The following is a 10,801-nucleotide window of genomic DNA, read 5'->3' on the forward strand; positions in this document are numbered from 1 at the left end:
CCCGCTGATCCACACAACACTCACAGGGCCCGTTATCAAATGCAAGGGTATTACTGGCAATTAAGTGATTACACTAAGACAGGGATAGGGTCGGCTCGCTTTGATGCAAGGTGGCCCGATCAATTTGGACAATCAGTCGAGGGGACTAGTGATGGATTTACGCCGATAGCCCGTGGGTGATATGATACGTAAGCCAACTGACCTGCAGCGCGGACTGCAGCCTTGCTTCGTGTGGCTCTGCTGGCCCTGATGCCCTCTGGCCGGAGACCAATGGCCAACCCCCTTCCTTCCCGTCCCGTACCAATGAATTAAATGACCGCTGGCTATCGAACCGGTGACTAAACAATCCAGATTGGAAAATCTGTGTTCCGATCTGTCGTTCTTTGTGAATTATGACTGTGTTGTATTGTTCGTTTTATTGATTTCATCCTCGTTTTTTTCCGGCAAGGAATGACGACACAATTTGTGTTGATTCGAGCAACGATAAAAACAGAACAGAGCAATCGTCCACTAAATCGTTCTAGTATTGCACATTTTCTGTCTTGGATGATTTTAATCTATACCCTGATAGGGCAAACTGAGGTAATTTTTAGATTATTCTGAGCTTTTCGTCTTTAAATATCCTTCCATATCAATCAAAGAGGAACGTTTTTCCCGTAGCCCGATACAACTTCGAAGTCTACATGTATAGGTGCATCATTGCCGGCGATCTTAAACTCATCCGGCCATGTTGGTCTTGTACCCTTCCTCCACATGAAAAACGCATGATATTATAAATTCCACAGACAAGGTACAGACCAATATTTACAGTGGCGCCTTTGGTATTTTTATGACAAAAGGCCCTGATTATTATTTGTCTGAAATTCAAGACAACAAATCTCTAGTCCACTTTGCTTGACATCATGTGAACAATTGAACAATGATATGTTTTTCATGTCTGTGCATTATGTGATGTTTTCTACATTAAAACAAAGTTATTCTTGTCCTTTATTTTATTATTGCCCATTCATCAATTACTCACCCATGTTTTCTTAGAAATGCGAAAAATCAGCACAGAATTCATTGCAAAAGATTGCTGTCTTTGGGGATCCGCAGGTTAACGACCAAAGTATCAGTGGACTTCCAAACAAAGGGATTAAAAGTGCGCTAACTAATTTTTAATTCAATATTAGTTACATCATGCCGCGTGATTTGCGGCCGCACTATCATGCTCGCCATATCACAGTACCTAGCAACACAGCTGCACCGTCAACGAATTAAACGATTACAGGAAATTACAGATAAAGGTTGACTTAATAATTGATGATACTGGCTGTATATACTAGGCGCTGATTTGTCCGGTCAGTCACGCTGCCAGTTCAATCATGATCATTCGTTGCGGTTGCAAACCGGGAATGTATATGTAATTTTCTCATCCTTAAAAGGTCACTATTTGTCTCTCTTTAGAAGGAGTTTGTTGTGTTTCAAACCAAGATGTACAAGATGGTGCATGTGAACCTGTCTAAGGACAATCTACAAGAAGATGACAACATGTATATGTAATTTTCTCACTCTTAAGAATTCACTATTTGTCTCTCTTTAGAAGGAGTTTGTTGTGTTTCGACCCCAAGATGTGTAAGATGGTGCATGTAAACCTGTCTAAGGACAATCTACAAGAAGATGGCAATATGTATATGCTATTTTCTCATCCTTAACAATTCACTGTTTGTCTCTCTTTTCTTCAGAAGGAGTTGTGCTGTGTTTCGTCACAGAGATGTGCAAGATGGTGTATGTGCAACTGTCTCCCCCCCAGTTTAGTTTCATTATGAGAGGAAAACAGGTTAACAAATGTACCACCATTTTAAGAGGCTTGTGAGCATAATTTTAAACACTTAATTATACAATGCAAATAAAGAACTCCAATTTCTCTTTAATTAATCACAGAATTAGCTCCTTAAAGAACTGTGTTTTCTTTTGTCGACATGCCCGGTACAATATCTCCACCGGTACTAGGAGTTTAGTTTCGCAAAGTTGACCTGATCTCATTTTCAGATTCAGTCTTGAGTCAAAATAGGTCATCCGTGTATTTCCACCCCTCCCCCCCCCCCCCCAAAAAAAGCCGTAAAATTGCCTTGTTGCAAGTCCTCACCGACTCTCACTTTAGCCTACTTTTGTGCCAGAATTAGATCTGTCGTCGTGCTTTCAATCTGAAGAGCAAACTAGCGTCCGAGAGCAATATATACCCCAAGTCCCCCCCCCCCACCACTGCCTATCACAACCCATCGCAAGGAGATGGATTATCGCTGATTATTAGGAAGCCTTTTACCACCTACCGGTCGATGTTCATAATTTGCCGGTCGACTGGTCCGACCGGCCGGCCAGTTTCTTCCAATCTCTCAACTCCGGTTGGCCGGGAGGGGCTTTGCCGCGCGCGCCTGCCGGTTGTGGGGGGTCTGGAGCGCGCGCGCGAGGGTATGAAATGAATACTAATTGGATAGAGTCATCATCTTTATGGGCATCGTGTGCGTGCCTGCCATATTGTGTTGCCGTTTTGGCCATTCATGACTTTCTATTCGTTTCAACGTATTCAAATGACAGCCCGCGTATGACAGGATTTTTTAATAAACACTGAAGAACAGGGCCAGCCGCATGAGGGCGGTGTTTCGGTCGGATCGTCTGCCAAGTTTCTTTAAACAAATAAATTTCCATTGTCACGTCACACAAAATATAACGCATCCACGGTTCACTGTCGATTTCTTTTCTATAAGGAGATATTTTATGAACACAAAAGCTTGCACCTAAAAGAACACTTCTAATCAATTGCATTCTTGTGATCACTTTTCCAACTGGAATGTATTTATTGAATTTGAAAATTAAATTCTGGGTGTGAATAACAGTAAACACTTTAAAAAGATTCTTATTTCTTAAATTAATATCCAAGTCAAATACTAATGCTCAAAACATATGACTGTTGTTTCCGTCCAATGCTTCAAAAGAATATATACATTATTTGTAATCAAGAAATCTTTTATAAAAATCAATCAATTACAAAAAAAAAACATTTCAGATGTTGTCCAATATTGCGAAATAATGCTTCTTTTAAATTAATGATATCTAATACGTCAAACGGTACAAAATGAGACGTCCAAAAAGTTCAGCATTTCTGCAAAATGTTTGGCCCTGCTAGATTTATTTTACTAGATGTTTATAGAAAAGTCATGATAAACGAATCAAGACCTTGCAGATAAGTTTTTGATGACTCGGATTGCCAATAAAGATAATATGCTTCTTTAATGAAACAGCAGTTGCTGAAGAAGTCTCAAAAACTGCTCTATAAATTTAAGTTTTATTGGAAGTATTGGATACAGGGCGCGTGAGGTATGCTCAGATTTTCCTGGATAACGGTGCCAAAGTCCCCAAACTTGATTTGATGTATCTTGTTGAGAGCGACCTCTACTCGTATAGTAATCGGACCGGCTGCATTAAAGAAACAAAGGACACTTCTTCCAAGATTACTTCAAGACTAGACACTCAATATGCTGAAGTCAATGCCTGGTAGCTAGACTTTACCTCCGCGTCACCATTTTCACCATCGCAAACTGCTCAATCTCTCGAATGTGTTTTGTTGGTATAGGGCCATGGTGATTTCGAGTTTTCACAGATTGAAGTTTGTCTCCGATGGAGGGGTTTACTTCGGTTCCTCGTGAACTTCAGCGACCACCACCTCGGTAGTCACGGGTGTATCGGCGCGCCGATCCCCGTTAGTTGGCTTGTGGCCGTTCGGCATTATCTCCATCCCCGGAGATTCTGGAATCTCTCCGTTAACTTCACCGTTTCCGTTCTCATCCGGAACTTCCCCTTGTGGTTTCTTGCGGGACGCCCTCTTGTGGTACCGCTTCGGCTTCTCGGCCTTTTTCGGGTAGAGTTCGTGTGCTGCTTCGAAAAAATCGTCGGTAATGTCCAGATCTAGCAATCGGTCCTGTAATTACAAACAAAAGAACCTTTTAACCCAATGAATTCACTGTATACCAGTCCCATATTTCCAGAAAGCACTTGGCCAGAGACGTGATTAGAGCGCCACCAGGCGATATAAATCAGCAATACTCAAACGGTGAATATATTTCAAAAACTGAACAAATTTAAATGATTTTGTTCCAATCTTTTCCGTTGGATGAATTATGTTTCTAAAATTAGGCATTACCTAGAATAAATTACATAGATAAGTACATGCATTAATATTAAATTAATACTATAGAAATATTATGAATGATTGCGTCTAAACGTCAAAATATAAATCTACGAAGCTGTCCCTGAATGTTCTAACGTTCGTCCATTGAAAGTTTGAAGTTCATATAAATAGTATATAAGAATGCGTCAGTAATCTTTTATGAGGTGTGTTGTGTCACCTCTTACCAGTATGACTGCATAGCGATGTCTCTGTGTCGGTGCATCACCAAAGATTGACGTCTCGTTCACCAGCTTATCGTGCAGGTTGTACGCCCTCACCGACGTGTTGGGAGAGGCGGTTCTTGTGACGGAGCTCACGGCCAGTAGTTTATGCTGCTCGTCGGCAAAACCTGAAAGTAAATTACAACAGACAATAATAATCATACTCTTACTTCCAAAGAGTGAAAATTCGCCAGCCTAATGCTGCCATTTCGGCGCAAAGCAGCTATAATCAATCACAATAACCATCTCTGCCCTCACAGGTACCCATTTACTCCTGGGTGGGGAGAGGCAATGAGTGACTAAAAGTGCCTTGCCCAAGGGCACACGCACCATAACCACAGGCTGGACTTGAACCCACAACCTGCAAATCTTTACCCGCAGACCAGGATTTCAATGCTCCGGACCATGAGGCCACGGCACTCAATCCACGGCACTCCATCTCACAATACAGTGAAATTATCGAGTTTTCACTCGTGTTTCCCCTACAGCGAGTCCGTTTCAAAAGATTGTTTAAATCTAAAATTAGAGTGATTTTCACTCTAAATCATCTATCTGATATTTTCAATCATTTTGCTGGCTTAGAGAAAAAGCAGTTTATATCCGCGCTTTATTTAAGCAAAAGAAATCAGCAAGACAAGCCCCAGGGATTTCATGGAGTTTTGTTTTCTGGCAAAAAGTGTCTGAGCTGATGAGCCAATTCTCCACTTCGCATCACCATTGATTGCTGAATTCAACTCACCTAATTCGCTCAGCACTCTTTCCACCTGTCCTGAACTTTCTTTCGAACCTTCCGAATTTCTTCTACCTTTTGATGCAATAACATCTCCTCCTGTTGGCAAAAATATAATTTTTGTACAAGAAATGTAAGTCTCAGAATTGAATCTCAACGTGTGGGCATAAACGCTTGAAACTTCTCGTCCAGGAAGGGGCATCGCTAGGCGTAACCCCCCCCCCACCCACCCACCCACCCACCCACATAACACACTCTACCAGTCGTCGGTTCTGTGTTTTTGTTAACTTTTATTTAAACAACGTGTGGAAGATTTTAAGGTAATGCACCGATTTATTTAAGATGATTATGACGTCACCTCTCTGGAAACCGCTCTGCGCCTCCTGTCGAGCAGCTCGGCAAGTTGCCTGTCGTCCTCTGAGATCACGTGATTCACGTCATCAGGATTGGTCCAGAGGTTGAGGTCATCTGTGGCTGACCTCCGTGATGCTATGACGCCATCGACAAGGGCACCGCCCTCGTTTCTAAGCAACCATACGAAAATTTAGTTATTTTGTTTTGTTTTTCATTCAACATTATTTTATAACCTCGATCCAACACTCATGACCAGATGTCTTGGTGCTCAAATCGTGAGGTGACAGTTTTTACAGTTCTGAGTTTTACCTTGAAAAAATTGTTCTGTTGGTTTTTTTGGGGGGGGGGATGTTTGTTTGTTTACGATTGTAAGATGGGAGTAAAGCTTAGCTAGCTGAGTATAATGATAACATAATAATATATCACCGTCACTGACAATATAATATATATTTTTTCCAAAACTGACGATGTCAGGATTTTGTAAATTTGCTATGAAACTCTGGGCTCTTTTAATCAAACTAGCAGTGACGTTAATTGGTTGGTATCCACTATAGCTCACCTTACGAGAGGCGACTTCTCTGCGCTTGGCTCATCTAGGCCATCGTAGTTGTTGTCTCTTCTACAGCAGAATGACATGATTTCCTGTTCAATAGATACTGAAACTCTACGACTGTTTAACACAAATGGATATGCAGTTCATCGTTCAAGCTGAACGAGAGATCATGAATTCACGTTGTCCAAAAATCCATTGGCTTGAACTTCCACTGTGCGGTATGCCAGAGCTTTCCACTTCCTCATCCAACACGGCGAACAGCTACATTTACGATGAAACAATCTCTACAGTCATAACAACTACAACTTCACCCGAACAGGGTAAAATATCGAAAAAACTGTTTTAATGGCACGAGGAAATGAAGCAAAGAAGGTGTGTAGGCCGATATACTAGTAGAGGCTGATGTTTCAATCGTCCCGTGATAATTTTCTGCCCAAGTTGAACCTTATAATAGCGCGTACAGTGAGATCCAAGTCCAGGTTAAAGTTGCACATAATGCACTGTGTACGTACTTTCTGTATCGTTATCATATTAATTGGTCAGGTCACATGTACACATCGCAAGAGCCGAGTCGTCTGTACAGCTTCTGAACACTGGCTGAGCTTCCTGCGGATCAAAGGTTCAGGGATCAAATATTTTGCTTATCGCAACTTTAAACAATTAGTCTCGCTACGAGAACAGATTGATCAGCCACTATCGCAAAGCTAAAGTGAGATAGTCGTTCAGAAGGCTCAACATAGGTCAAATGAATTATTCGAGCTAGAGCCTTTTATAGCCTTAGAATAGCCATTTTTAGATAGACCATTTCAAAGTGCGAGAAGCTGTCTTTGATATGGCATCGCGGTTAATGGGGGCGCTCTTCGGGTTTTTATCCGACGAATTACAGATGACTGACTGGTGAATTCGAGCATGTGGTGGGTCGAGGTTTGGGCAGTAGAGGCGTACGTTATATACTATGCAAACCTGGTAGACCGTGAATACTGTACAGTCGTGAGAGCACAAAATTAATAAATGAGTTGGGATCGATCGAGCCCCTAGCTGATCATTTAAGTTTTGAGATTCCATAGCTTAAACCTAATACACATGGTGACTTGAGTTGCGAGTGCATCATTGTTGAGCATTGTTCAACTTTGAACCCATGAATGTGAAAATACATAGCCGACCACGAACAATAAATACTCCAAAAAAACTCTCCAAGGTTTTCGTTTAGTCAATTCTTGTAATAATAAGATGAGCTTGTAATAATTTCTGTTCTCAAAGTGTTCCCCAGGCAAACTCTAACTCGTACGGACAAATTTATTTTTCCCAAAAGTCTACAGTATATATTATTGGGACGGATATACTGTGTGTCTTTGGTTTTCGTTTCGGTTAGAATCAAGGGCGGATCGGGGGGGGGCAATGGGGGCTATGCCCCCCCCCAAAAAAAAAAAAAGCCCATCCCCGGCCAGCAGCAGCTGTGTCTCCCCCATCCCCCCCCCCCCCCCCCGCCCCCCCCCCCCCCCCCCCCCGGTTTAGAATTTAGGAGCAGACAAATTGTGTTTGTTATTGTTTTAAACTCATAAGTGCCCCAGAAACTGAGACCCCCTCCCGGGCCCGCCCTGCGAGTTGAAGTTACGTACGCACTGCACCCACCCCAAGCCCCACCAGCAGCACCACCATGGAGTCACACGCCTGTCTTTGATACTTGACGAATTCTGAGCACATAGATTATCAACCACACCTTATCAGGTGGGGGTAAATATGCATAGTATTCGGTGTACTGTCGTCAAGGTGTGTAAAACGAACCAGTATCATAAAAGGATTGTCGTTTTTAGAATGGGTATGGGAGCCCAAAGAGACAAATCACACAAAAATCTTTCCATTTGAAACATTGACCCAAACAACTCATTCACCAAAACTGGATATAGTTGCTGAAACTATTTTTTTAAAACGCTCTCAAGTACAGACTGACTGAAAGGATTTTGTTTTTTCGATGTTCTTCCGATATCCAGTGCTTAATTTCAAAGTTTCCCACTTATGCGGTATTGAAATTATCAAATTCGTTCTTATTTAGAGTATTGTTGGAAACTCATTAATCATCTCAATAATTGCGCATGTATTATTGCCCAAGCACCTGAGCGTCCTCTTTTTGAAATTTTCCCTTTTTATGTGTCTTTCGAACGATATTTATTATTTGTTTCGTAAGCGTTCCATATTCCCAAGCGATTTCAGAATCCCCGTCAACAATCTCGGGTATTTGTTGCTGGTATCCTCTTTCCACAAAAGAACCGCGCGTCCATGGTAAAAAAAAAAAAAAATCAGGTCATTAGGCATCAGGACAATTCCGAACTGCAGTTCATCTCATCACTGACTGGCGGCGACGTGTGCGTTGGGATTCACTCGCGCAGACATGGCAATGTACATGTGGATTGGTGCGATTTAGAATTTTCCTGTGTTTTAATCATGCCGGCTGGTTACATGGAGGGAAGACGGAAATCCGAGTAAGTTTTTTTCTCCTTCTTAAAAAGCGGATTACACGGACTAAATTTTAAAGTTTAGACGTGAATTACGGGGGAGTAAGATATCATACGGTAATTCTTCGGACTCCACAGTTTTAGGTAGATCCTCAGAATTTTTTCAGAACACGAAAAAATGCCATGCATGCCTATTATAACGAAATGATTAAATGCTACGCAAGCGACACATAATTATTTGGGTGAATAAAGTTTCGTGAAATGTTAGTTACATGGTGATAATACAAAGCAAACTGAAGGTCTGCCATTAATGGGAACGATTCGGTGACGTACGATTTCACAACTATTTGTCTTTGATTGGGAATGTTTTGTGCCTACATTGATATTTTTTAACGATTTCAGGAACTTCGTGACTAGTTTATTTGGAACCGTTCAGTATGATAATTTTTTTCAATAACGAAAAACAAAATGATTTTTAAATATTAACTCTCACCCTCTAAGGTGTAAAACAAATCATGGAAAGAATGTTGCAACCTGACGGCTTTTGTTTTCTTCATATATCATCTCAATGAAGGTCACTCACTGCAAAAATGATGATAAGACATGAAAATATAACAGGGAAGTTCAATTTGTAATGAAATTGTGTGCAACTGAATGGCAGCGTAGTGGGATGATGGCAAAACGCAAAAATGAATGGGAAGTTTTGCCAATCAATCAAAGAACAAAGGTATATTCCATCTAACACATATTTCAGATTTAGGTAACGATCAAAATATTCATTAACAAGTTTCATGTGATCTGTTTTATTAATCTTTGAAAAGGTCCTGACTTCATTGAGTTTCATTTTTTCTCTCGTGTTAATTTGACTAACGCCACAACCGTCATTTTTTGTAAAAACATAATCTGCAGAGTCACGACCTCTCCGCGAATTTGTGCTATTTTTTAATGCAATGTCTCCTGAAAATTTCGTGTCTGAATTCTGCAGTGTTTTATGTCTGTGAATCAAAGGGCTCGTGGGTTGGCCAAGCGATAAAGGCTCTTATATAATTACGATATAGGTGTTGACAAAGGGGCACGACTATGACAAGTTATGCCCACTCCCTGCATTCACTTAGCAACTCCAAATACCAAAGGTCGTTCGCTGGATGAAGGCAATCGATGAGCCTACACGCTCCCGCCATTTACTTTTCAAAGCAAGCTTTGCTCGAATGTGGAAATTATCCACCTTGACGTTAAACCTTTTTAACAGCAAACTCGGGCACAAATTCAGGGCTAGTTAGAGGCCACGAGGGGGAAGGGGTCGTTTGCAGTGGTTAAGAGCAAAACTAAAACTTGAAGGTGGTTGCAAAATAGTGTGCCCGCGCGAGCTGAAACTTAAACAGTAAAGGTACCGTAGTTTGAAAATTTTAGCAATTTTGTGGCTTCAAACGAAAAACATGCACACAGAGCAAATTACTGATCAACGACAACCCCAGAGCCTAATTCCATTGCTATGCCAACCACAGAATTATGCGCTCAAAATCGCAACTATGTGCTCAAACGCAAGCGCAGACATAGTTCAACCTTGGGCACAATACTCACATACTCTAAAACATCAAAACATAGCTTGATTCGCCGCTCTTCACTTTCTGTACAATTTAAAGGGATAACCTATGGATTTTGGAAGATATCCTCTATGGCAGAATAGAACGACTGTTGTTTGAATTTACACAGTCCTTTCAGAGCTGAGTCTTCGCTCGTACCCCCCCCCCCACCCACCCTGCACCCTGTTTGCAGGACGGGTACGAGATAAAGCTGAGCCATTCATCGTTAAAACACCTTCAGTTCATGACCACAAAAAATATTATTCGAAAGGATTTCAATGTATGCGAATCGCGATTTGGACGTCATGGGTCATATGCTGCCTTTTCACTGGCCCGTGCAACCACAATTGAACTTGACAACGAAACATCAACAAAATGTATTCATTCAGGTTGCCATTTAGTTCGTGCATGGTAATGTATGCCTGGTGTTGCTCTTCGACAGTATAGCGATTGAGTTTAATATTCCAGTTTGTTTCTTTTTGTCAGCATGCGGTACAAGTCAACGGGGCTGATGGTTCTTGTGCTGTTTCTGGTCTCCGTGTACGTTTTAATTGCACGTAAGTCAATACAGAGAGATTTGTCTAAAACTTCCCATTTCGTAACTGTAATGATTTCCCCTCCTCTCTCATTACTCCGAACAAAAACTTATCATTTTGATAAGTTGTAAGATCAAGACAAGTGTAATTATCGTCTCGTCTAC

The 10,801-nt window shown here is 41.3% G+C and overlaps 1 protein-coding gene across 1 annotated transcript; it reads right to left on the bottom strand.

Annotated features, from left to right (window-relative positions):
- Nucleotides 1-2,815: 2,815 nt before the first annotated feature.
- Nucleotides 2,816-6,636, bottom strand: LOC119745000 (melanoregulin-like). Its single transcript, XM_038221225.1, has 5 exons — nucleotides 6,072-6,636; nucleotides 5,517-5,682; nucleotides 5,179-5,257; nucleotides 4,393-4,556; nucleotides 2,816-3,958 (listed from the first exon to the last, which is right to left on the bottom strand). The coding sequence occupies exons 1-5, from the start codon at nucleotides 6,146-6,148 to the stop codon at nucleotides 3,668-3,670; spliced, it is 777 nt and encodes a 258-aa protein (XP_038077153.1). The 5' UTR covers nucleotides 6,149-6,636; the 3' UTR covers nucleotides 2,816-3,667.
- Between the last annotated feature and the right edge of the window lie 4,165 nt (nucleotides 6,637-10,801).

Source organism: Patiria miniata, unplaced genomic scaffold (assembly GCF_015706575.1).
Source record: "Patiria miniata isolate m_02_andy unplaced genomic scaffold, ASM1570657v1 HiC_scaffold_7, whole genome shotgun sequence".
Taxonomy (NCBI): Eukaryota; Metazoa; Echinodermata; class Asteroidea; order Valvatida; family Asterinidae; genus Patiria; species Patiria miniata.

What these genes read in the sequence shown, in the direction of transcription:
- LOC119745000 (XM_038221225.1), bottom strand. Translation starts at nt 6,148, where the DNA reads ATGTCATTCTGCTGTAGAAGAGACAACAACTACGATGGCCTAGATGAG. An exon ending in GCAGAGCGGTTTCCAGAGAG is followed by an intron (nt 5,258 to 5,516) that starts GTGACGTCATAA and finishes TTTTGCCAACAG; the next exon opens with GAGGAGATGTTATTGCATCA. An exon ending in GGACAGGTGGAAAGAGTGCT is followed by an intron (nt 4,557 to 5,178) that starts GAGCGAATTAGG and finishes ATTTACTTTCAG; the next exon opens with GTTTTGCCGACGAGCAGCAT.